At 38.7% G+C, this 27,100-nt stretch overlaps 2 protein-coding genes across 2 annotated transcripts; both read left to right on the top strand.

Annotated features, from left to right (window-relative positions):
- The first annotated feature begins 14,050 nt into the window (after window positions 1–14,050).
- LOC125591867 lies at window positions 14,051–16,315 on the top strand. Its single transcript, XM_048766756.1, has 4 exons — window positions 14,051–14,822; window positions 15,136–15,430; window positions 15,527–15,626; window positions 15,701–16,315. Exons 1-4 carry the CDS (start codon window positions 14,051–14,053, stop codon window positions 16,313–16,315), a joined length of 1,782 nt encoding a protein of 593 aa, XP_048622713.1.
- A 6,065-nt stretch (window positions 16,316–22,380) lies between these two features.
- Window positions 22,381–25,379, top strand: LOC106357025 (NAC domain-containing protein 71). Its single transcript, XM_048766075.1, has 5 exons — window positions 22,381–22,784; window positions 22,868–23,169; window positions 23,271–23,474; window positions 23,559–23,743; window positions 24,402–25,379. The coding sequence occupies exons 1-5, from the start codon at window positions 22,628–22,630 to the stop codon at window positions 24,442–24,444; spliced, it is 891 nt and encodes a 296-aa protein (XP_048622032.1). The 5' UTR covers window positions 22,381–22,627; the 3' UTR covers window positions 24,445–25,379.
- Window positions 25,380–27,100: the final 1,721 nt, after the last annotated feature.

A 27,100-nucleotide genomic window follows, 5' to 3' on the forward strand; every position in this document is an offset into this window, starting at 1 on the left:
TCCCCAAGGGTACTTTCAAAATTTCTCAAGATCCATGACCACTGTGATGTATTTGAGGGGGATATTAGCCTTCTCATCTCTCGCTGATACCACACAAAGAATGATGGCCAAGTAGATCAGGCGTATGCGATCTGCATTCCTCCACTTCTTAACAGCTTCCTTGTCCTTAGTCCATAGGTTGAAGAGTGTAATTGTTCCATCTTTTCTCCTTAACACATTGCTCCAGAAACCACCATCATATTTCAAGTCTTCCAACTCCTTAACTGAGATATGAGTATTGCACTCAAACCCGATTACTGCGTGGAACTCTGGTAATGAAAATCGAAGTGGTCTCCTCGCAAAGACAAACCAAAGCTCGTGCAATTTGTAAGTCACCAGCTCCCTACACAAGAGGCTGTGTATCACTCTCGCAGAGTACACAAGACCATTCTCATGCAGCTTAAAAATCTGAGAAAAAAAAACGGATCTTTCTTCACAACATCCAACTCCTTTGGCAGCCACGCTTCGAACTTTCGGATAATGCAGTCATCTTGATCTGAGTCACTTGGGGCTCCTCGCCCTCCTTAAAAATCCTCTTTGGTAACTCCTCAGACATATCTGCAAACCATGAAAAAATTGTTAGTTCAACATGTTACAGTATCAATATCATCACACAAATAATGAGAGCAAAATAAAGCGGGTTTTACATTTACATTCTCCCTATCCTAGAATATGTTTTCCACCTAGTTCTAATTTCAAAAAGAACAACAATTTGTTCAATCGATCAATCAACAACAATCATGTCTAGAATCAAAGAAAAAACAATTTTAACGAGAGCACAAACTATGAAAGTACAAGAGTACAAACACAATAGAAGAACAACTAACCTACATTATAATCGGACAACATCTACTCTACATGAACACATACACAATCGAACAACAACTAGTATAAAATTTGAAGAACCAAATTTTCCCCCTTTCCAAAAACCTTTATCGATGTTCTTCAAATACAAATCTAAAACATTAACATGCAAAGACTTAATCGTGATGTATAAGATGTTTAACCAACCCGTGAAACAAATTTACTTTAAGAAACATGACAAATCGTTTTAAAAAAAAATTAGGTTAAATGGAAGAACACTTCGATTTCGTTTTAGATGACAATCAATAGATGTAATCGAATACCTTGTGTGAAGAAATGTGAGATTTTGATGAAATTGATGGAAGAACACTTCGTAATTCGATTTGACCCGTCCGACGAAGAGGAAGAACACTTTGATTTCGTTGTATCTTTAGTGAGATAGAAGAGGAGGATGACGAAGACGATAGTAGAAACTACGGGCAGATGAAAGGCCGACGAAGAACAAGGTTTCTCTCCGTTTAACCCTAAATCGCCATGGAAGAGTCACGACTCTACGGCGGAGAAGACAAGGAGAAAGCGAAATTAGGGTTGCGGGATGGCCGCGTCTCCATTTTTGTCTATTTTAATTTTTTGTTATTTTTTTAATTTTTAATATTTTAATATTAAAATCTTTTACGAAAGTTATAATTTATAATTATAATTCAACTTAGTTGGTAAATTAAGGGTAGCATAATATTTACAAGAATTAAAATTCTATTTTCCTTAAACATCTTCTACAAATCCTATTGTGACAAATCCAAATTCAAAGTGTCTCATTTTTTCAATTTCCCTAAATTCAATGACACATGTCAGTCACAGAATTGTCACTCATTTCTATTTTATATTATAAAGTATGTTAAACAGACATGTTTGTTTGAATGTCTTAACAATTTTCGACAAAATCTCCACTATCCCCACCATCTCCACCATCCCCACCATCTCCAACTTCTTGAGAGAGAGAGAGAGAGAGAGAGAGAGAGAGAGAGAGAGAGAGAGAGAGAGAGAGAGAGAGAGAGAGAGAGAGAGAGAGAGAGAGAGAGAGAGAACCTGAGCTCGTCGCCGGAGCAACCGTGTGCCGTGATCACGTTCAGCTTGCCACCACCGATAAACGCCCTAGGTAACCGCCGGAAACCGCATTCCTTAAGCTCAGTTTCGTTTCCGTTTAGTAAATCGCCCATAACTTCCTAACCATTGATTATCTCGTGCATCCAAGGCCATCATCGCGTTCCTCTCGTCAAGACGAAGCCGTAGACACCAAGCACGCCTCAAACGAAGCCCGGACGAAGCCGCACGCGCCTCCCGAAGATTCGCATCGGCTCACGCGTGAGATACACGCGCCGCCGCCGGACCACCGTCCTCCGCCGCAACTCCGCCGCCGGACCACCGTCCTCCACCGCAGCTCCGCCGTCGCCGCCGGCCAACTTTCCGGTAAGCCACCGCCGGAGCTCCGCCGTCGCCGCCGGTGACCGACACCGGTGACTCGCCAACTCGGCCGAGTCAACCCGGTGAGTCAACTCGGTTGACTCGGTTAACCGGTTGGTTAGCCGGTTTAAATTGATTTCAATTCGGTTAGGTTAAACCGGTCGGTTAAAATCAATTGAAAATCGGTTAGGATAAACCGGATTAATTAATTAATTAATTAATTAAATAATTAATTAAATAATTGATATTTGACCAGCGAGTTGACTTTTCCATAAACCTTAACCAGACCCGTTTTAAACCGTTCGAAAGGCATTCTAACTCGATTTTTCGCCCTGATTTCAGATTTAGAGTCTATTTGAGCAGCTGGAGTTCATAGATACCACATTTCCCTATTGCTAAGGTGAGGGCTACTCCGTTAAATCCCGAGCTAGTTTAGTACTACCATTATGGAAAGTTTAGTTTCGAAACATGGATCCGTCTCTTTGAATCGAGTCTGTTTGAGAGTCTTGCTTGCTCATTATTGATATTAATTGTTAAACTGGAAATAGGATAATAGAGGATTCAACGGTTGATTGAATTGATTGATGTTAAGCACTGTTATATATATATATTTGAGTCCAGGTGTTGAGATTGCGGGGCGCAGAATTGTCTGCGCTAGGCCGTGGGATTTGCGGGGTACAAAGACGTTTGTACTAGGCTGCATTGTTTGAGATTGCGGGGTACAGAGGTATATGTGCTAGGCCGTGGGATTTGCGGGGTACAAAGACGTTTGTACTAGGCTGCATTGTTTGAGATTGCGGGGTGCAGAGATTTCTGCACTAGGCCGTGGATTTGCGGAGGGTACAGAGTGGACTACTGTACTTACGACGCTTGTAGAATATATTCATATATATATATCCTTATGAAGGAAATGCGGTATGATATCATCGCATTGGTTGTAGCATGTCTAGTCCTCTAGACATATGTTGATTGTTCTGTGTGGTGTAATCGACACCGTGTTTGTTTCATGCTAGAGCTAGGCCTACATTTTAGTAGTGCTATGAACTCAGTCAGTGGTTTGCGGTTTAGCATCCCATACCTCGCTGAGCGATTCCCCTGTCGCTCACCCCTCATTCTTTCCCCCTTTTAGGTGAGACCGATGAGCAGGAGTGATTATCGGACCGGTGCTATTGGGCTTTTGGGCTTCTATCGCTTTTACCGCTTTTATCTTTATCGGGCCTTTAGGCCTTTGGACTTTTATCGTTTGTGTTATTCCTATTTCAGACTTTCGGTTTATGTCATATTTTATATTTCGGATGTTATCGATGTTGGGCTTTCAGGCCTTTTGGTAACGTATTGACTTTTATATTATGATATGAAGATTATTATTATTTGAGTTGTATTATTATTTTATTTCCGTTTTTATCAATTTATTATATTTCGAAAGTGGCGGGTGTCACATTTTGGTATCAGAGCGGGTTCCGTCCCGGCTCCGACCCGGGATGGCGATTTTGGAGACCTTGGTTTATTCGGTTTAAACGATTTTAGACGATTTTAAAATATTTTCGGGGATTTGGGAACTTTGAAAATAAAAATAAATAGCACCTTTCCGTTCGGTATCACTCCTTCTTAAATGTTGGTAACCACAGATTGGCATATGTTAACTTTTTCGCTTTCCTTAAGATGGCGCCCAGGAAGAGTTGTTCGTACTCAGACTGCCAGAGTTGCTAGAGAGGCTGAGGATGAGCATGTCCAGCCCGTAGTTCCGCAGCAGGCGGCTCCGCCTATTGATCAGGATGCTTTGAGACAGATGGTTCAGGATGCGGCTAGGCAGGCTGCACAGGAGACAGTCCAGCAAGCTGCCCAGGAGGCTGCCCGAATAGCTGCTCAGGAGGTTGCCAGACAGATGGCTGCAGTACAGCAGGGTCCGCAGATTCGCATGCAGCAGGCTCCACCAGTTCAGGTTCAGCATTATCATCAGGTTCCACATCAGCCGGCTCCAGTCCAGCAGTACCCTCAGGTTCCTGTTCAGCCGGTTCCAGGAGTTTTTCAGGTTCCACCGCCGCCACCTGCTTTCCCAGTTCAGGTGCCCGAGGTTGATGAGACATTTATCAGGGTGTTGGGACAGATGAAGTATGTGAGTTTGGAGCATTTCACTGGAACGACGGAACCTACAGTTGCTCACGATTGGAAGCACAATTTGGATAAGTGTTTGAAGACCATCTCGTGCCCACCAAGGCTCAAGCTAAACATCGCTGAGTTGTATTTGCGCGGAGATGCATCAATCTGGTGGGATGGAGTGAGATTGATGCACCGTGGCGAGCTGACATATGATGATTTTCTTTACGCGTTCAACAAGAAGTATTTTCCGAGGGAAGCTTTGCATGAGAAGAAGAATGATTTCGAGCATTTGAGGCAGGGTGCAAAGTCTGTCAGGGAGTATGAGCGGGAGTTTAACCAGCTCCGCAGATTTGTGGGTAACAACATAGATGAAGAGGATCTGATCAGGAGGTTCTTAGATGGGATGCGAGTAGAGCTTCGTGGTAGGTGCAGTGTGGTTACCTACACCAGTTTGGAGGATCTGGTAGAGAAGGCGGCTGTGCAGGAGAAATGTATGGGTGAGGAGTAGAAGTTCTCCAAAGCAGTTCAGCCTAAGGCAGGAGGGGCTTTGGGGTCGCAGAAGAGGCCTTGGGAGCAGACTGTAGCACCCCGTTGTGGGCGTTGTCGTCGCCAGCATTTTGGAGAGTGTCTCCAGTGCTTTAACTGTGGTCTGGTTGGGCATATCTCGAAGAATTGTAGGAAGCCGCCACGTACTCAGGTTGAAGTGCCAGCAGCCGCAGTAGCACCAGCAGTGGCAGCGAGGAACTGTTACGGCTGCAACCAGCCGGGTCACATCTACAGAGATTGTCCGAGGAGAGGCAATGCAGCGCTTCCACCACCACCGAAGCGTCCAGCCATCGCTCCACGGGTCTTTACAGTTGGAGATCCCCAGGGAGTTGAACCGATAGCGGGTATGTGACTTTTTCATACTTGTTGTGTTTGAGTATTTTGGTTTGTGGTTGTCATGTGTAGTTAGCAAAATCTCGTGTAGGATCGGTTTCGGTTGGAGGAAAGTCAGCTCACACTTTATTCGACACGGGAGCCTCTAATAGTTTTGTGAGTCCACGCTTAGCCCAGTCTTGGCCTTTTCGGGGTGTCTTCGAACCGAAGGCTAAGAAGATTCAGACTGCCGGCACGGAGAAGTTGGGAGCAGTCGGCATTCATCGCAATGTACCAGTTATTCTTGGAGGAGTTGAGTTCCTCGGAGATTTGACGGAGCTGGAGATGAGCTGCTACGATGTTATACTTGGAATGGATTGGTTGTCACGACATCAAGTAGTACTGGATTGTCCGAGAGCGAGAGTCCATATCCCCAGAGCAGAAGGGAAGATCATATTCCAAGGGATTCAGACGCACCATGGAATTTCCATTGTCTCCATGTTGCGCGCAGATGAGCTACTGGAGAGAGGAGCAGAAGGATTTTTGGCGACCATTTCGATGGTTAAAGAGGATGGTCAGCAGGAGCTGCATGACATTCTAGTGGTTTCCGAGTACGAAGACGTTTTTGAGGCTTTAAAAGGGCCGCCACCAGCTAGAGCAGACGTTCTTGCGATCGAGGTGGAGCCAGGAGCAACACCAGTTTCACGAGCCCCATACCGCCTTGCACCAGCTGAGATGGCGGAATTGAAGAAACAGTTGGAAGAGCTATCGGATAAGGGATTTATCAGGCCGAGTACTTCACCGTGGGGAGCACCAGTGTTGTTCGTGAAAAAGAAAGATGGGAGTTTCAGACTTTGTATCGACTATAGAGGTCTGAACAAAGTGACCATCAAGAATAAGTATCCGCTTCCGCGTATTGACGAGTTGTTGGACCAGTTGCAGGGAGCTTCTTGGTTCTCTAAGATTGACTTGGCATCGGGATACCACCAGATTGCGATAGCTGATGGAGATGTGCGGAAGACGGCCTTCCGTACACGCTATGGGCATTATGAGTTTGTGGTGATGCCATTTGGATTGACGAACGCACCGGCAGCGTTCATGAAGCTTATGAATGATGTGTTTCGGGAGCACTTGGATAAGTGTGTGATCGTTTTCATCGACGACATTTTGGTTTATTCTCGGAGTAAAGAAGAGCATGCTGAGCATTTGAGGATTGTGCTGGATAAGCTTCGGGAACACCAGTTGTTTGCCAAGCTGAGTAAGTGTAGCTTTTGGCAGAGGAAGATTGGATTTTTGGGCCATGTGATTTCAGAAGTAGGAGTTGCAGTAGATCAGGAGAAGATTACCGCCATTTCAGAGTGGCCGACGCCAAAGAATGCTATGGAGATCCGCAGTTTTCTCGGTTTGGCAGGGTACTACAGGAAGTACGTCAAGAGTTTTGCTAGCATTGCAAAGCCGATGACAAAGCTGACGGGCAAAGATGTCAAGTTTGATTGGTCAGACGATTGCTCGAGGAGTTTCACTGAGTTGAAGCGACAGCTGACCCATGCGCCAGTTTTGGTACTCCCGAGGCCAGGGGTACCATATGATGTTTACACTGATGCGTCAGGCACCGGATTGGGATGTGTACTGATGCAGGAGGGTCAGGTCATTGCCTATGCATCACGACAGTTGAGGCCTCACGAGGCCAATTATCCTACTCATGATTTGGAGTTGGCAGCAGTTGTATTTGCATTAAAGATCTGGAGGTCATACTTGTATGGAGAGAAGGTGAAGATTTTCACGGACCACCAGAGTCTGAAGTACATATTTACGCAGACGGACTTGAATTTGAGGCAGCGTAGATGGATGGAGTTGTTAGCAGACTACAATTTGGAGATCACATATCACCCGGGAAAAGCCAATCATGTGGCGGATGCCTTGAGTAGGCGCAGAAGCGATATATCGGGAACCAAAGAGGTCCAGGAGCTTACTGGGACACTTGCTAGTCTAAGATTATGTGCAGTTACTATAGAGGGAGAGTCAGTTGGCGCTGAGGCTGTAGAGCGGGCAGACTTACTATGGAGGATACGCAAAGCTCAGGATAGTGATGAAGCTTTGCGTAAGCAGATCGAGATGGAGAGTATTGGTTTTCATACAGCCACCAACGGGATGTTCATGTATCGAAACAGGATTTGTGTGCCCAATTATGAGTTGTTAAGAAAGGAGATATTACGGCAAGCACACCACTCGAGTTTCTCTATTCATCCAGGAAATACCAAGATGTATAGGGATCTGAAGCGATATTACCATTGGCCTGGTATGAAGAGAGATGTTGCTTCAACTGTATCGCAATGTCAGACGTGTCAGATGGTCAAGGCCGAGCATCAGGTGCCTAGCGGGTTATTGCAGAACCTGCCATTGCCGGAGTGGAAATGGGACATGGTAACTATGGATTTCGTGACGGGTTTGCCGACTACATCAGGAGGGAAGAATGCCATATGGGTAATCGTGGATAGACTTACGAAGTCGGCCCATTTTCTAGCAGTTAAGAAGACAGACAGAGCTGATCAGCTAGCACAGACTTACATCAGCGAGATTGTAAGATTGCATGGAGTTCCGGTCAGCATTGTATCGGATCGGGATACAAAGTTCACGTCTGAGTTTTGGAGAGCCTTCCAGAAGGCGCTTGGGACGAAAGTTCATATGAGTACGGCTTATCACCCGCAAACAGATGGTCAGTCAGAGAGGACTATTCAGACTTTGGAGGATATGCTCAGAGCTTGTGTTTTAGATTGGGAAGGTAGTTGGGTGAAGTATCTACCTCTAGCCGAGTTTGCCTACAACAACAGCTATCATTCGAGTATTGGGATGGCACCATATGAGGGTCTATATGGTAGGCCTTGTCGCACACCACTTTGTTGGACGGAAGTGGGAGAGCGACGTGAGATAGAACCAGCCATGGTTCAAGAGACAGTCGAACAGGTTGAGATGCTCAAGATGCGGCTTAAGGAAGCCCATGACCGTCAGAAGAGTTATGCAGATAAGCGGCGTAAAGATTTGGAGTTCCAGGTTGGCGACCTGGTATACCTGAAAATGAGGACATTTCAGGGAGGATCTAAGACTCGGAAGCTGAAGAAGCTTAAACCGAGATATATGGGACCATATCCCATTTTGGAGCGAATTGGAGAAGTTGCTTACCGATTGGATTTATCCGAAGAGTTATCAGATTTCCATGACGTGTTTCATGTTTCTGTTTTGAGGAAAGTCGTGAGAGAACCGGAGCTCATTTTGCAGCAGCCGCCCAGTGACCTTGGTAGGAATTTGCGTGCGCCGTGTCAGCCAGTAGAGCTATTGGATCGCCAAGTGAGAGCAGATGATGGTATGATGACTATGTTGGTCAAAGTTCGTTGGGAGAGAGACGGTATTCAGGAGGAGACTTGGGAGTCCGAGCCCCAGATGAGGATTGATTATCCGGAGCTTTTCCGGGTTGACATTGGGCATGACAGCTTATGAATTGAATTCGGGGACGAATTCCTTGTAAGTAGGGGAGAATTGTAATGACCCACCATCTCCACCATCTCCACCATCTCCACCATCTCCACTATCTCCACCATCTCCAACTTCTTTAAAGAGAGAGAGAGAGAGAGAGAGAGAGAGAGAGAGAGAGAGAGAGAGAGAGAGAGAGAGAGAGAGAGAGAGAGAGAGAGAGAGAGAGAGAGAGAGAGAGAGAGAGAGAGAGAGAGAGAGAGAGAGAGAGAGAGCTCACCTGAGCTCGTCGCCGGAGCAACCGTGTGCCGTGATCACGTTCAGCTTGCCACCACCGATAAACGCCCTAGCTAACCGCCGGAAACCGCATTCCTTAAGCTCAGTTTCGTTTCCGTTTAGTAAATCGCCCATAACTTCCTAACCATTGATTATCTCGTTCATCCAAGGCCATCATCGCGTTCCTCTCGTCAAGACGAAGCCGTAGACACCAAGCACGCCTCAAACGAAGCCCGGACGAAGCCGCACGCGCCTCCCGAAGATTCGCATCGGCTCACGCGTGAGATACACGCGCCGCCGCCGGACCACCGTCCTCCGCCGCAACTCCGCCGCCGGACCACCGTCCTCCACCGCAGCTCCGCCGTCGCCGCCGGCCAACTTTCCGGTAAGCCACCGCCGGAGCTCCGCCGGAGCCGCTGGTGACCGACACCGGTGACTCGCCAACTCGGCCGAGTCAACCCGGTGAGTCAACTCGGTTGACTCGGTTAACCGGTTGGTTAGCCGGTTTAAATTGATTTCAATTCGGTTAGGTTAAACCGGTCGGTTAAAGTCAATTAGAAATCGGTTAGGATAAACCGGATTAATTAATTAATTAATTAATTAAATAATTAATTAAATAATTGATCTTTGACCGGCGAGTTGACTTTTCCATAAACCTTAATCAGACCCGTTTTAAACCGTTCGAAAGGCATTCTAACTCGATTTTTCGCCCTGATTTCAGATTCAGAGTCTATTTGAGCAGCTGGAGTTCATAGATATCACATTTCCCTATTGCTAAGGTGAGGGCTACTCCGTTAAATCCCGAGCTAGTTTAGTACTACCATTATGGAAAGTTTAGTTTCGAAACATGGATCCATCTCTTTGAATCGAGTCTGTTTGAGAGTCTTGCTTGCTCATTATTGATATTAATTGTTAAACTGGAAATAGGATAATAGAGGATTCAACGGTTGATTGAATTGATTGATGTTAAGCACTGTTATATATATATATATTTGAGTCCAGGTGTTGAGATTGCGGGGCGCAGAATTGTCTGCGCTAGGCCGTGGGATTTGCGGGGTACAAAGACGTTTGTACTAGCCTGCATTGTTTGAGATTGCGGGTTACAGAGGTATATGTGCTAGGCCGTGGGATTTGCGGGGTACAAAGACGTTTGTACTAGGCTGCATTGTTTGAGATTGCGGGGTGCAGAGATTTCTGCACTAGGCCGTGGATTTGCGGAGGGTACAGAGTGGACTACTGTACTTACGACGCTTGTAGAATATATTCATATATATATATCCTTATGAAGGAAATGCGGTATGATATCATCGCATTGGTTGTAGCATGTCTAGTCCTCTAGACATATGTTGATTGTTCTGTGTGGTGTAATCGACACCGTGTTTGTTTCATGCTAGAGCTAGGCCTACATTTTAGTAGTGCTATGAACTCAGTCAGTGGTTTGCGGTTTAGCATCCCATACCTCGCTGAGCGATTCCCCTGTCGCTCACCCCTCATTCTTTCCCCCTTTTAGGTGAGACCGACGAGCAGGAGTGATTATCGGACCGGTGCTATTGGGCTTTTGGGCTTCTATCGCTTTTACCGCTTTTATCTTTATCGGGCCTTTAGGCCTTTGGACTTTTATCGTTTGTGTTATTCCTATTTCAGACTTTCGGTTTATGTCATATTTTATATTTCGGATGTTATCGATGTTGGGCTTTCAGGCCTTTTGGTAACGTATTGACTTTTATATTATGATATGAAGATTATTATTATTTGAGTTGTATTATTATTTTATTTCCGTTTTTATCAATTTATTATATTTCGAAAGTGGCGGGTGTCACATTTTGGTATCAGAGCTATTTATTTATCGTAACATTTTATTATGTAAATCGGGGTGTCACAAAAATATTGTATGTTTCTGTTGCAAGTTCGTGGGTCTTATGACCTACGACTAACTGATGTTTGTTTCATCATCGTAGATTTATGCGACAAGTTGCAGCGACTAACTTTAAGTTGCATAATTTTTTTTTTGTTATCAGCATTAATAAACTCGATCAAGACTCTTCTAACCAAACAATGGTCTCTTCGTCGATGAAAACGATTTGAGATTGCGGGATGCATAAATTTTTAATTTATAGCTACTATTTTCTGAATAGGTTGAAAAAGCAACTTATGACTAGTTGTATGATTAATCGTACAACAAAAAAAAAAGAATAACATTTTATGTATCAAATTTATTGACGAGCGTAATTATTCATTTTTATTTCTCTGAGTTGATTGAATGTTTTGGATTTTAAAAAAAATATACTAGATTAAATATGTTTGAGTGTATCTATTATTCGATTTGTAGACATATTTTTGTACAATTTTGTATAATTTATTTTATGCTATTTTTAGAAAAATAGAAAAATAAATAAATTAAAATTATATCCATTTATTTATGGACAATTCTCTCAAATAGACATTTTAAGTTTTTGTCACAAAAATAGACCTCAAAAACTAAAATGACCAAAATAGTATTTTTTCTTTTGAAAATTTTAAATTTTTTTAATTTCTAAAATTTTAAATCCTATCTCCAAATCCCCACTCCTCAACTCTAAACCCTAAACCCTAAACCTCACTCTTTAACTCTGAACCCTAGTGTCTAGATTAATTAGCCCTAGGGGTATAAGTGTATATTTACTTCTTTTGATAAAATATTTAAGTATATTTTAGTCATTTTTATTTTTAAGATTTATATTTGTGACAAAAACTTTTTTAGGTCTATCATAGAGAATTTCTCTTTAGTTATTGACAATTATAATTTTAGGTTAAATCTTGAATTGGTTATTTGGTCTAAAGTTAGTTGTAACATTAGGATGAGATTCATCAAATTAATGATAGGTTCCATCATCGGACACATTCTTAGTCCTAGCACTACAAAAAACGTGGGAGTAAAGACTACGATTTACGACTACAAATGTGTAGTCGTAAATTACCTTCGCGTTTACGACTAAGTTACGACTACCTGAAAGTTCGTCGTAACTTAGACGTAAGTTTGCTACTAATAGTTCTCGTCGAAAATTGGTCGTAAATTAACTTCGCGTTGTAGTCGTAAAGTAGTCGTAAATATGCGACTAAGTAACATCGAAAATCTACCATCTGATTAACGATCAACTTACGAGGAATGCAGTTGCACATTGGTGGTTAAGTTATTATCAGACGTGAATTCGTTGTAACATTGTTACCTACCAAAATCGAAATTTCCCTATAAATATGATCTTCTCCCTCATTCTTAAGATGCACAAAAAAAAACCGAGAAAGAGTAAAAACAAAATGCCTAGAAATATCTATGAGCTTCGGAGTTGGATGTTTGCGCATAAAGATTCAAGCGGAAGAGTAACAAAAGAATTTCTCAACGGAGCAGAGATGTTCATGTACCACGCCGGACAGACCTCTCTCACACTAGAAATGGGTAAAATGTTATGTCCCTGTCGTAAATCAACAATACCAAATTTGCTGCTAGTGAAACGGTTTGGAAACATATAGTAAATAGAGGATTTACTCCAGATTAATATATCTGATTTAACCACGGAGAAGCTGATAATAGGAATGAAGCTAGTAGTAGTAATCAGGTTGAAAATGTTCGTAACAGAAAGGAACCACATTTACCTTCTGAAAGTTGTAACCTTCAAGAGGATCATATGGTAGATCATGATAGGATGCATGATATGGTTACAGATGCATTTCATGAAACAAGATCAGTAATAGAGGAGGTAGAAAATGTAGAGGGGCCTAATTTGGATGCAAAAAGATTTTATGAAATGCTAGCAGCAGCTAATGAACCAATTTATGAAGGTTGTAGAGAAGGTCTTTCTAAATTATCATTGGCAGCTAGGATGATGTATATCAAAACTGATTATAACTTACCTGAAGTTTGTATGGATGCATGGGCTGAGTTGTTTAAAGAGTATTTGCCTGAAGATAATCAGTGTGCTGAATCTTATTATGAGATTCAGAAACTGGTTCATAGCCTTGGTTTACCTTCGGAGATGATTGATGTGTGTATAGATAACTGCATGATATACTGGGGAGAAAATGCAGAATTGTTAGAGTGTAAATTTTGCAAGAAGCCATGATATAAACCGCAAGGACGTGGGCGGAATAGGGTGCCGTACCAGCGGATGTGGTACTTACCTATCAAGGATAGACTGAAGAGATTATATCAATCTGAAAAGACGGCAGCAGCGAAGAGATGGCATGCAGAACATACTCAGAAGGAAGGTGAGATCAATCATCCCTTTGATGCAAAAGCGTGGAAACACTTGAATTCGGTGTACCCTGATTTTGCAAGCAACCCCCGCAATGTTTATCTTGGGCTCTGCACAGATGGCTTTAGTCCATTTGGAATGTCTGGAAGACAATATTCGCTTTGGCCAGTCTTCTTAACGCCATACAACCTTCCACCAGAGATGTCTATGGGAAAGGAATTGCTTTTCATGAGTATATTGATACCTGGGCCAAAGCATCTGAAGAGGTCCCTTGATATTTTTCTACAGCCTTTGATAGAACAATTGAAGGAATTATGGTCAACAGGCGTGCAAACATATGATTGTTCAACAAGAACAAACTTTACAATGCGCGCAGTTTTTTTGTGGACCATTAGTGAATTTCCTGCATACGGGATGTTGTCAGGTTGGACGACGCATGGAAGGCTATCTTGTCCTTATTGTATGGGAAGCACAGACGCATTTCAGCTGAAAAGTGGTACGAAGACGTCCTGGTTTGATTGTCATCGGAGATTTCTTCCCATTAACCATCCGTACCGAAGGAACAAGAAATTGTTTCGGTCAAAAAGGGTTGTACGAGACACCGCTCTATGGGAAAGGAATTGCTTTTCATGAGTATATTGATACCTGGGCCAAAGCATCTGAAGAGGTCCCTTGATATTTTTCTACAGCCTTTGATAGAACAATTGAAGGAATTATGGTCAACAGGCGTGCAAACATATGATTGTTCAACAAGAACAAACTTTACAATGCGCGCAGTTTTTTTGTGGACCATTAGTGAATTTCCTGCATACGGGATGTTGTCAGGTTGGACGACGCATGGAAGGCTATCTTGTCCTTATTGTATGGGAAGCACAGACGCATTTCAGCTGAAAAGTGGTACGAAGACGTCCTGGTTTGATTGTCATCGGAGATTTCTTCCCATTAATCATCCGTACCGAAGGAACAAGAAATTGTTTCGGTCAAAAAGGGTTGTACGAGACACCGCTCCGCCATATTTATCTGGAGAGGAAATTGAGAAAGATATTGATTACTATGGTGCACAAGACACAGTCAAGAAAGGGGGTAATTGGCATACTACTGCAAATATGTCTGCTGGTTACGGGACACAGCATAATTGGCACAAGAAGAGTATTTTTTGGGAACTTTCATATTGGAAAAATCTACTTCTACGCCACAATCTTGATGTGATGCATATAGAGAAGAATTTCTTTGACAACATCATCAATACATTGTTGAACGTCCCCGGGAAGACAAAAGATAACAAGAACTCAAGGTTGGATTTGCCTGCATTATGTTCTAGGATTGAGCTGCATATTAGAAACGATGGAAAAATTTCGGTTCCCATTTTCAGATTGTCAGCAGAAGCAAAAGCAGCGTTGTTCAAGTGGGTGGCATCAGATGTGAAGTTTTCTGATGGATATGTTTCAAATTTATCAAGATGTGTTGATCAGCAGGGACATAAGTTTGCAGGGATGAAGAGCCCTGACTGTCATGTGTTTATGCAACGAGTTCTACCATTTGCATTTGCGGAGTTGCTTCCAAAAAATGTTCACGAAGTACTTGCAGGTAACAAATAAAGCTATTATTACTTCTTGTTGGAAAAAAACTTATGAAAAGTATCTTACGTTGGCTTGTACATTTGCAGGCATCGGAAATTTTTTCAGAGATCTTAACGCACGCACCTTAACTGTAGATGTCATCAGACAACTTGACGAGAATATCCCGATCTTGATGTGCAACTTGGAGAAAATTTTTCCTCCGTCATTTTTTGACGTCATGGAACATTTAGTTGTCCACCTTCCGTACGAGGCATTGCTTCGTGGACCTGTTCATAACGGATGGATGTATCCTTACGAGCGAGCCATGAAATATTTGAAAGGGAAAGCCAAAAATCTGGCTAGGGTGGAAGGTTCAATAGTTGTTGGGAGTTTGAATGAGGAAACATCTCACTTCACGTCGTACTACTTTGGGTCCCAAGTCCAAACACGGAAAACGACTACGAGCAGATATGATGATGGTGGTGTTATGCTGACATATATTGTTGAAGATGTTCCAGACATATTCTGTCGTCTAGGTGGGAAATTGAAAGAAGTTTGGTGGTCGAGTGAAGATGATGCTCACAGTGCCCACACATATATACTTCTTAACTGCGAGGAGATTGAGCCATTTGAAAGGTAATTAAAATTAAATTGGCCATTACATATTTTTACCACACATATATATATATATATATAGTACTCTTTAATGATATATATATTGGCATAAAACAGCGATTTTGTTGCCCAAGTCGAAGAAGCTATACTAGGGATATCAACAAATGATCTCAACAAAAGGAAAGACCAACATTTTGTGAAGTGGTTGAAAACGCAGGTATACACATCACAATATAATATTTAAGGTTGACTATGAAGTTATATATTTATATATATATGTTGATGATCCAGGTTGATTATGATGATCCATTCTATCCTCAGTGGTTTCACGAAATGATACAAGGTCCGGTCGCTAAGGTCACCACAGCATCAATGTATTTCACACGAGGCTACACTTTTCACACTTACGGATATGGAAGTCGGCGAGCAACAATGAACTATGGAGTATGTGTGAAAGGTGAAACTGATTTCTATGGAATCTTACAAGAGATCATCGAAGTGGAGTTCCCCGGCCTGGTGAAGCTGAAATGCGTTCTCTTCAAATGTGACTGGTTTGACCCCACCGTCAATAGAGGTGTTCGGTATAGCAAGTTTGGAGTTGTTGAAATAAATGCTACACGGAGGTACAACAAATTTGGACCCTACATATTGGAATCTCAAGCAGACCAAGTTTGTTTTATTCCATATCCGAGGATTAGACAATCTGGAATATCTTGGTTAGCCACTGTAAAAGTTACACCTCGGGGTCGAGTCTTGACTGATGAACAACCGCCTTTACAAGAAGATACCGTAAATGAAGTAGAAGTACCAGAGCAAGCTACAAATGATATCTTACTTGTTGATCCATACAACCAGGGATATGAAGAACTTCCAGACGATGCAACAGACGAAGCCCACGAAGATTAATTTGAAGAAAACGATGAAGTGGATGATGTTTCTGATGATGAGTGATCGAGTTTCTATTGTATTATTAAACTCTTTGTATTACAAATAATATTTATATAACTTATTCGATCATGTTTGTTCAATTAGGATGTTTGAGGTTTGTGGTTTGGGGTTTGGAAGTGTATAACTTATGATGTTTGTGATTTGGGGTTTGGGGTTTCGGTTTTAGTGTTAAAACAAAAATCGAAGCTAATTAGTCGCAACTACGACTCCATTACGACTAGTCTAAAAGATAACGAAGCTAAATAGTCGTTAACTACTACTACTTTACGACTAATAAAAAGGGATCGAAGCTAATTAGTCGTTAACTACTACTAATTTACGACTAACTTAAAAGGCATCGAAGCTAATTAGTCGTAAACTACGAGTCAATAACGACTATATGAAAACGAGACGACGCTACTTAGTCATAAAGCCTTCCGCAGTTTCCTATAAAAGCTCACCACTTTGCTCCCCAAATCAAACATAATTCCAAACCAATTTCCTTATCAAATCAGAAATATTTGAATAAAAAGGAGGAGAAGAAAGATCCTAGAAAACATGTAGTTGGAGACAAGACGAGACTTACGTATGTTTTACGTAGGTCTCGCTTTGTCTCTTTCCACCTGTGTTTCTAGGTATCTTTCTTCTCTCTCTTTTTTTTCAAATTTTCAACGGTAGTCCCTAATTGGTCGTAAAGGTTTCGTCCCTCTTTGGTCGTAAAGCTTTCGTCCCTCATTGGTCGTAAATGTATGACTTATTTACGACTACTAGTCTCTCATTGGTCGTAAACGAAGAAAAAAATTAGTCTCTCATTGGTCGTAACAACACTTGGTCCCCCATTAGACGTAAGCTTACGACTTATTTACGTCTACTAGTCTCTCATTGGTCGTATATTTACAACCAATTTACGACTAACGACAAAACTCTATATATACACAGACCTTGCGAAGCCGTTTAGTTGCTCATTACCCTCTCTCTAACAACGACCTCCCATCTCTCTCTAGGTTTTTTTTTTTTTTAAGATTTAGGTGGTTAGTTAGTTTAGGTTTGGAATTAGTTTAGGATGGAGTTAGATTATGATCAAATTAGAATAGGTTTAGAATATTTTTATATAATAAATTTGAATTGTTTATATTCTATTTTTAATATTTGTTTTTTCAGATTGACGATATTGCTATGGCTAGCGGTAGACAGAGACTTAGGAACCTTATGCCTAAAAACTCTTACGCGAGTAACTTTCTCCCACGGCCGGATCCATCGGCTTCTACTTCCGGCACTGCATCCGGCCAAGAGAATGTGCCTGATAGCCAAGTTCATACTGCCGATCCGTATGTGCCTCCACAGGCATATGACCCTGAAGCTTACTATCCGCGGTTCGATGACCCTGCTCAATTCTTTCCCCATTACGATGAGCCTCCACAGCAGCCTCGGTATGAGCAGCATCATCCTCCACACCATCCTCAGCAGCAGTCCACCGCTCCCGAAGCTGCTCCGGCTCCTGCAGCTGCTCCGGCTCCTGCAGCTACTCCGGCTCATGCAGCTGCTCCGGCTCCTGCATTTGTTCATCCAGATTTGATGGTGCCACCGAATGCACCATATGCAAGATATACAGTGGAAGACCCTCTCCAGATGCCGGGACGAGAAGGTTTACCAATCATCAACCCAGATCGACCACCCCACACTTACTGGTAATTTTAATTTATTAAAGTTTTAATTGCATTTAAATATACTAATTATACATATTGCTCTAAATATATGTATTCTTTCAAATTTTGTAGGTTTTCGACGGACAATTGTGTGGGACAGAGCGTTGGATATATCATCAGGACAAACTTCCGGGAAGCGCATCCGAACTGGTCTCTTACACCTGACCACGTTCGGAGGACTTGGTTCAAGTGCTTTACGGTTAGTTTTAAATATAATTTTTTATTGTTTATTTTAAAAGTAATTATTTATTTAATTTAATTTTTTTTACTGTAGCAAAAATGGAATTGGTTCATTGCTGTCAACGAAAAGGTGAAGGAAGAGTTCTACAAAAAGGCGATGGCTCGCCTAAAGAACATTGTTGGTGATTGGAAGGAGAAGTGGAGGGTTTTGGGAGATGACGCAAAAGAAGCCTACCTCAGCAATGACGTTTGGAAGGGCTTGAAGGCTTATTGGAGTTTTTCTAAGTCAGTTCAGAGGTCTCTCACTTGCTCTACGGCTCGGTTGACCCACGATGATGATGGTAGCCTGTAAATACCTCATACTTCCGGACAGATTCCACACGCTGGGAGGGCACTACAAATTGTAAGTCTTCGATCTTTCTTAATTTTTATTAAATATATATTAATTGACTATTTATTGAATGTGTGAGTTTAATTTAATTTTTTTTATACAGGCTGCCCAAGAAGGAGCACCACCATCTCTGGCCCGACTTTACAAGACGACACACCAGCATTCTGATGGCACCTTGTCGCATCCTCGAGCAGAGAGGATCTACAACACTATTGAGGCTCGGATCCAAGAGGTGCAGACTCAGTTGTCGCAACAAAATCCGGAAGGTGCACCGGTCCAGCTGTCCACCGTCGAACAAGACAAAATTTTTGAGCAGGTTAAAAATTTGATCTCTTAAATATATATGTTTATTTACATTTTTTATTCTTTAAGTTAGTTTTACATATGTACTAATTAAATATCTATTTATTAATTGAAGGTTGTCCCGAAGAAAATGGGACGTATTGGCGGGATCGGGTCTGTCAACGATGTCCCGAGGGCTAGAGCTGAACACGCTGCAAGAATGGAAGAAGAATCTTCTCTCCGTAGGGGTTTGACTGCGGCCAAAGAAGTCATAGCTGACCACAGGGACAAATTAGCATGTATGGCAAATATGTTCGATATGATGATAGAGACAACCCCAAACGTCAACCCGGCTCTTGCCTCTAGGTGGCAGTCTCTACGTCCGAGCTTTATCCCCGAGCCCACTCCGGAAGAGCAGGCAGATTTAGAGCGACGTGCGGATGAGCATAGTTCCGACCTCTTCGACGAAATAAACCTTAACACTTAGTTTTTCCGGTTTTAGTTAATTAGTATTATGAAAGTTTTATATTATGGATATTATTATGTTTCTGAATGTTAGATATTTTCTTTTAATTTTATCAAATTTTAAAAATTAAAATAAAATAAATTTAAATATTTGATTTTAATTAATATATTAAATTCATAATTAAATACAAAATTCGAAAATAAATAAATAAAGTGGGTTAATTTACGACAAATGAACATTTAACGCCGATGTAAAGTGGTCCATCTAATTTATGAGACGTAAATGTGCGTCACATGTACGACTAATGATTTTACGTTTAACTTACGAACAAGTGTCTGAGTCGTACATTTACGTTTGCTTTACGACTAATGCATTTACGTTTAACTTACGACCAATTATTGGAGTCGTACATTTACGTCTGCTTTACGACTAACACCATTAGTCGTAGCTTTACGACCAATGTGCCTCGAATAATTATTTACGACCAGCTTCTAACGACCAATCGGTTTTCGAAGCTAATTAGTCATAAAGCCTATATTACGACCAAATAGCTACTAATATTGTAGTCGTTAAGATCATGTTTTCTTGTAGTGTAGTACCTAGAGCCATAATCATTGATCTATGCAAGCTATTAAAATTTCCAAAACCGATAATTTCTCATAGATAAGAGATATACTTGCATGATCCTCGCTATGAACATATAAAGTTGATTTGAGTGAGGCTCAGATAAAGATGGTACATTGCGAGATATGTCAGGCGCATACGAAGTATAAGGTTGTCGAATTGGAACCAACTAAGTCATCAATATTTCAAGAAAATCTCAAACCAGATCAATGACCGTAAGAAATCATAAGAAGAAGACGAATCATGAAACAACTTGATAAAATGCGAAGATCTGTAAACAAAGATGATCTATGAAATCTAATTAAGATCAATTGACTGAAAAGCTCATCATCAACAAAAAACGAAGATGAAGATGAATTCAAGGCGATCAAAAATAAATAAGCTAAAATCCAGATAATTCAAAGTGGAAAGAACAGAGATCCAATTGGCTATAATACCATATTAGGAGCTCAAAACTTGACATGAAGAAGATGATGAGCGAGAGAAAATATTTTGTAACAAACTAAAAAAAAATGTATGTATTAACCACGTGCTAGTGGTCGGGTGGTAGCATTGCGTTCCAGCATCACTAGGCGAGCTGAGTTTGAATCCGACTACACTCAGATATTCCTAACGCGTGGCTACCGGTGATTTAACATTCCTTCGCCCGGGAGCAGTTTACCGGTTTTTTTTTAAAAAAAATGTCTGTATGCAAGCCAATCAATGAATGTATTGTATAGCATTTATATATAATCCTTATACCAGTATAATATCACATTTACAAATCGGTTAAATAACTTTAATAGCTTCAAATGGAAAAATGACCTGTGAGGCTTTAAAGTTATGCATGTGTTCGTCTATAGTCCATCGAAAACCAATTAGCTTTGCATTGGTCTCACTGTCAATAGAGTTGAAAAGTCTTCTACTACGCGTCAACACCTTCCCATTCTCACCTCCATTCTTTTGTAATGAATCAAAATTAACTTGTTACTCTAATAGGCGTCATTATTAGTTATTTAGTTATAATAACCTACCTACATTATATTAATAAAAAGTTTGTTTAGAAAAATAAAATAATATATATATAATAAAAAGCATATCAAGTAGATAAAGGATATGAGAACAATACGCCTAAAGAAAACTATTATTTGTGCTTCGTCACTCCTAAGCCCTAGCCAACTTTTGGAACATTTATTATACATGTTTTTCAATTGACGTTTGGATTCAGATATATCTATTGATGATAAAACCATCAGTTTATGGAAAATCAGAGTTACATGACTCTTAAATCTTTTGTCATCAACCAGAATATTTTTCAGTTTCTTCGTTAAAAAGTGCTTTGCGTGTTTTGAACACAATATTTCGCTCAACTGAATGAGATGTTTAGTTTTCATCTTTTTGTCATTGTAGATGTCCATGAGCTGAAGAAAGTAACTTTACACCTAAAGACAAATAAAATGTGAATTCAACAATAAAGTACAACACTAGTGTTTGGTCATGTCCAAAAGGTGAACAACGCGGATATAAGAACTAATAAATGAACTTTATAAGGTTTTAGTGCTCCGGGGGGGGGGGGGGGGGGGGGGGGGGGGGGGTGGGGGTATGTTTGATGCCACATGCAATTTACTTAATCAATACAGAGTTACTTAATAAATATATTTTCCAACACACCATGAGGTGGAAATAAAGCAAAACAGGCCCGGTTCTGACTCGTTGTTCACATTTTCATTTACCAGGCAATTTATAGTAAAATAAAATCGGCATTATGTGTTTATATCAATCAATGTTGTTATATAATTCATGATAGAAGCGTAGTTTATTTTAAAACACATTTGACATCTTCCCTGTGAATACTACATACTTCAGACTGAAAATTCGTTTCTACCGGGATTAATTATCTAATGTGACAATAAACTAATATCGGCAGGTTTTGTTTTTATTTGATATCGATTAACTACATCCATGCAAGCCTAAAACACAAGTTATTGTTAGCCTTTTTCACAAAAAAAAAAAACACGTCATTGTTATGGGTCACAGAAAACGGCAAGGTGTCAGTTAATATTACCTAGAGACGGCAAGGTGTCTATATGTATAAATTACAAACGACACTAAGTTTTAAAGAGAGTGTGAACAACAACTGAACCTTTTTGGTTCGGGTGGGCCATTGTTGTGGAATTTGTTGGACGTTTCAGACAAGTAATCTTCACAACTTTCGGTTTGTATTATTTTATCATAACCTACGTAAAATAGATGTTTATTACAATATTAATGATTATAGCACTAATTTATTTAACTTTGTAATTACTTTAATTCAACCTTTGAGCCTTTTTCCGTCTGCTATATATGTATAATCCCCTACCAAACGGTCCGAACTTACATTTCGCCCCTCCCCCCCCCCCCCCCCCCCCCCCCTCCCATAAGTTTCAGTATCATAAATTTCCGAACTTCAAAATATTACTCCAATATCATAGACTCTGTTTTTAATTGTTCCTTGAGCTTAACGAAACACAATAATACACACTGGGGCTTTGTCCCGTTAAGATTTTATTCTGTTTTTACGAGAAAGTGATTGAACCAAATAATATTATACTTCTGGGGGGTTCCGGGATTGTTCACTCCATAAAACTGAGAGAATCATTTGAAAGAGATAATCGATATAGACGATGGTGAGATCATATTTACCACCTGGTTTCAGATTTCACCCGACAGATGAAGAACTAGTGGGGTATTACCTGCACAGGAGAAACGAAGGCCTTGAAATTGAGCTCGAAATAATTCCATTAATGGATTTATACAAGTTTGATCCTTGGGAACTTCCTGGTACGTTTCTTTCTTACAAAGCCAAATCTTTCCCATTATAGTAATAGATACAAAGAAATTAATCTTTTTTATTTTCATTGCAGAGAAATCCTTTTTGCCAAATCGAGATATGGAATGGTTTTTCTTCTGTCACCGAGACAGAAAATACCAGAACGGTTCTCGAATAAACAGAGCAACTAAATCTGGTTACTGGAAAGCCACTGGTAAAGATCGAAAAATCGTTTGTCAGTCTTCTTCTTCCTCGTCGACTTCATCAATCATTGGGTGTCGAAAAACCCTAGTTTTTTATCTGGGTCGAGCCCCTTTTGGTGGTAGAACCGAGTGGGCAATGCATGAGTATCGTCTCTTTGATAACGATACTTCACAAGGATCACTGAGTTACAAGGTAGATAAAATATCATATATCTAACCCTAGTTTTATATGTGTACTATGAAATCCGTTCACTTAAAGGAGACTGATTATTTTGGTATTCCTCCGCTATATAGGGAGACTTCGCGCTATGTCGCGTGATTAAGAGGAATGAGGTTACACTTAAGAAATGTGAAACTAGCTCACTGGAGGTTCCAGATGAGCCATTGACCAACAATGTTGACATTCCTTGCGAAGCAAGATACATAGGAAAGGGTTCGTGTGACGCAAGTAATACACTCCGGGCTTCTCCTAATTTCATCCTTGGATCATCGACTAAGGTTTAACAAATCAATCCATACTCCAAAAATGTGCCTTTGACTATTAGTGCCACTGTGTCTCAAACTTCATTTTCTTTTATTTAGGGGAATTCACAATCGCAAACAGAAGAAGATTCTGGTTTCCAAGAGTTTTCACTACCCGAAATCGAATACCCACCAGAGTTCTTTGCAGATTTAAATTTCGACTGGGGAATGGAGAATCCTTTTCCGTTCGTACAGTATCAAGAAGCTCATGTGAACAATGAAGTCATTAACTATGATGTTCTTCGGTAAAAAAAAAAGAACACTATAACTCATTCTACATGGATCAAGATCTAACTATAATCCATTTTATTTGAAACTTAGATTTGTTTGGGTGTGTACACATGTAGTATAGTTGCATAGTATCCCTTATATACTAAAGCACAAGTCACTCAATCAATCTTAATTTGCCACATGGTTCAAGCTTCATTTTTAAATAAAAAAAATCTAAATTAAAAAGATTTGAGACAAAACAGTTTATTTCATCTCTATTTTAAACGAAAAGAAAAAAGCAAAAAAAAAAAATTTATTGCTTCCCATGATCTACACTTTCTCATCGTACATCAAAATCAGTTTTGCAACAAGTACTTTATAAAATGGTTTCAAATAGTTTATTTCTCCCATGAAGTAACCGCTGCTTTCAACTCTGTCATAATTTTTATTTTGATATTGAAGAGAAGATACGATATCTTCAAGTTGATGGTGGCGGTAAAGTTTAGCAAATGAGTAAGTGACAAAGGGTTTAAGTCTCAGAAATTAATTATGTTCTTTGAATTCCTTTTGTTTTTTTGTTTTTTTTTTTACATAGGAATCATCATTGTTACCACATCTTCACGTGACAAGTTTCTTTCTCTAATCAAAGGTCAAGAAGCCGGGAACACCTTTTCATTTTCTTCTATATTTCAGATTGGAACCAAAGAAAAGTGAGATGAAGATATATGATTATTAGATAATTGAAGCAGATTGATGGAGGAGGGTGGCAGTTTACAGGAAGACTCTCAACCCACATGCTGCTCATTTTTGATTATTATGTCAGATGCAAAACCTTGACCAATAATTCTTTCTCTATTTAAACAAAAATAAGCGTTGAAAACAATGTTTAGTTGACAAATTATTAAATATTGAATTTGTACAACTTCTAAATGACTAATTTTGATCAGTATTTTATATAATAATCATCATATGCTTAACATATATAAGCATATCTAGGTGAATTTGTTAAAACAAAAATAAAATAAAATAAATAATTAGTTAAGTATATTTATATCTATAAATATAAGTCAATAAAGTATAATATTTAAAGTATGCATTATTTCTTTTGATATATTTAGTTTACTAATAAATATACTAAAATATCAAGTTATCATAATTTATTCTCTCCAATTATTCAAAATTTACTTTTATGTAAAATAAATATTGAATTTGTGGTCACAGCAAGTTAAATTAAACTAAAAGAAGAGGTTTTTGTTATTAATTAAGGATAAAGAAAAATTAGTATTTTGAATTTATTAAAAAGCATTGAAAGAATACCCATGCTACGCATGGGTGAAACATGCTAGTAAATATGAAACTGCAAGATTCTCTGCAGCATCAGCTAGTAGTGGTTATAAAATTTATAATTACACTTTTCTAAGACCTTTTAGGTCTCAAAATTATGTTTAGTCAATGTATAATATATCTACTAGTCTAGCTACATAAATAAATAAAAGAATTATTGGATACTTTTGTAATTTGTTGAGATTGGCTTTGTAATTTAATAGAAAGACTAACCAACCTTACACTATCATCGCCGAAGAGAGAGATTCCTTAGCATCTTTCGTATTAGCATATATATATGAAAAAAAAATTACATTCTTGATTTGGCCATCCTCAGATCACCAGTTCCCGAGTTTGTATCAACAATATTTTATTAATCAAGTGATTCTCCCGTGCTCATGCACGGACATAAATCTTTATAAAGTTAATTTATAATAGTTAATTGATATTTAATTTTGGTTTTGAATCAATTTATAATTTATATATATAATTTATTTTAATAATATTATATTATTTTTATTAGACATATGATTTTGGATATATTATATTAATAATATTATATTATGTCTCCATTTTTTATTTTGGATATAAATTGGATTAGTCGATTCACTCATGTTGTGAGTATATTGAGTTATATATATTCTTTAAAATTCAAAATCAAAATTAAGTATAATTATTTTGATTCTAATTAAATCAAATTAGTTTTATTTCTCGCTTAAATGTGCATGTGTTTTCATAATATTTATCATAATTATATTTTGATTTTTTAAAAATATTAGAAATTAAGAGATGGTCAATAAGAAATTACATACATAAGTATAGCTGATAAAGTTTTGTAAATTCATGAATAAATATTAATATTTACAATAATTAAAATATTTTATAACCTCTAAATAATTGTATGACTTAGATTTATTGAAAGGTAAACTGATAATTATTTTAAATAATTTTAAAATGAGAATTTAGATTTACTTGAGTATTTTGATTATGGGTATATTAAGTTCCACAAACATAAAGAAAACATAAAATTAAAAAGAAACTAAATATTAAGAAAAAAAATATTTTTAATAATGATAAAATTTAATATATATACCTAATTAAAAGTATATGCTATTTAAAAATATTTTGTAATTATTTGAAGAAAATATACTTATCATAAAAAAAATATTTTTAGGTTCCATGTTTAATATCTCTTAAAAACCAGCACTAAAATTGTGATTGTTTTGTGAAATCATATTATATAAGTAAAGTATAATTTATAGATATTTATTACTGTAATTGTAAGATATTATAGTAAGCTAAATATTATGAAAAAGCATTTCAATAATAATAATTATAAATTATTTCTAGTCAATTAAACACATATCGGTTTATGATACTTAATTATTTTATGCAATCATCTTAGAAAGTAGATAGATATAAGGAAAATATTTCTACTACTTTGAAAATATAGTTATTTTATATTGTATAAAATATGTTTTAAACGAATAATGTTTATTTTTTTAATATCAAGATTATTTTTGCGAACTTTGTTTTATGAAATCACATTATATAAAAACATATTTTTGTTTTCATCTAAGAAAAAAATAAAGATATAAAGAAAGTATTTTTATTACTTTGAAAGTATATTTTTTATGTTAAAATATATTTTAAACAGAATATTACTATTTTATGAATTTTCCTTTTTAATGAAATTATATTATATATACATATATTTTTGTTTTTAAATTCGTTTTTAAACTTTACCAATGTTTCCTTTTTATTATATATCTTATCTGGAAAAAATAGAAAGGAAACTAAAAAAAATGAATAATAGTATTTAAATTTAATATTTTTGATTCATTAAGGATACCTCTATAAATAACCGTCGTAAGAATTAACGTGAACGAGAAACGTGAAAACTGATTTCTCAAATAATATTATAGAAATTGTCTTCCCTATAATACAAAAATCTGTAGAATTTGGATTTTAGATTAAGACATACTTCTCCACATGCATTCTACGAGGCTAGTAGTCGAAATCGAGGGCTATATATGTGAATCAAAATGAATTATTTTCACGTGATAACT

The sequence above is a fragment of the Brassica napus genome, chromosome C8 (assembly GCF_020379485.1).
Source record: "Brassica napus cultivar Da-Ae chromosome C8, Da-Ae, whole genome shotgun sequence".
In the NCBI taxonomy this organism is placed as follows: Eukaryota; Viridiplantae; Streptophyta; class Magnoliopsida; order Brassicales; family Brassicaceae; genus Brassica; species Brassica napus.

Bases quoted from the DNA above. Each gene is read 5' to 3' on its own strand.
- LOC106357025 (XM_048766075.1), top strand. From the start codon at position 22,628: ATGGTGAGATCATATTTACCACCTGGTTTCAGATTTCACCCGACAGAT. The intron at 22,785-22,867 runs GTACGTTTCTTT...TTTTCATTGCAG, and splicing joins TGATCCTTGGGAACTTCCTG to AGAAATCCTTTTTGCCAAAT. The intron at 23,475-23,558 runs GTTTAACAAATC...TCTTTTATTTAG, and splicing joins TCCTTGGATCATCGACTAAG to GGGAATTCACAATCGCAAAC.
- LOC125591867 (XM_048766756.1), top strand. From the start codon at position 14,051: ATGTTGTCAGGTTGGACGACGCATGGAAGGCTATCTTGTCCTTATTGT. The intron at 15,431-15,526 runs GTAATTAAAATT...GGCATAAAACAG, and splicing joins GAGATTGAGCCATTTGAAAG to CGATTTTGTTGCCCAAGTCG. The intron at 15,627-15,700 runs GTATACACATCA...TTGATGATCCAG, and splicing joins TGAAGTGGTTGAAAACGCAG to GTTGATTATGATGATCCATT.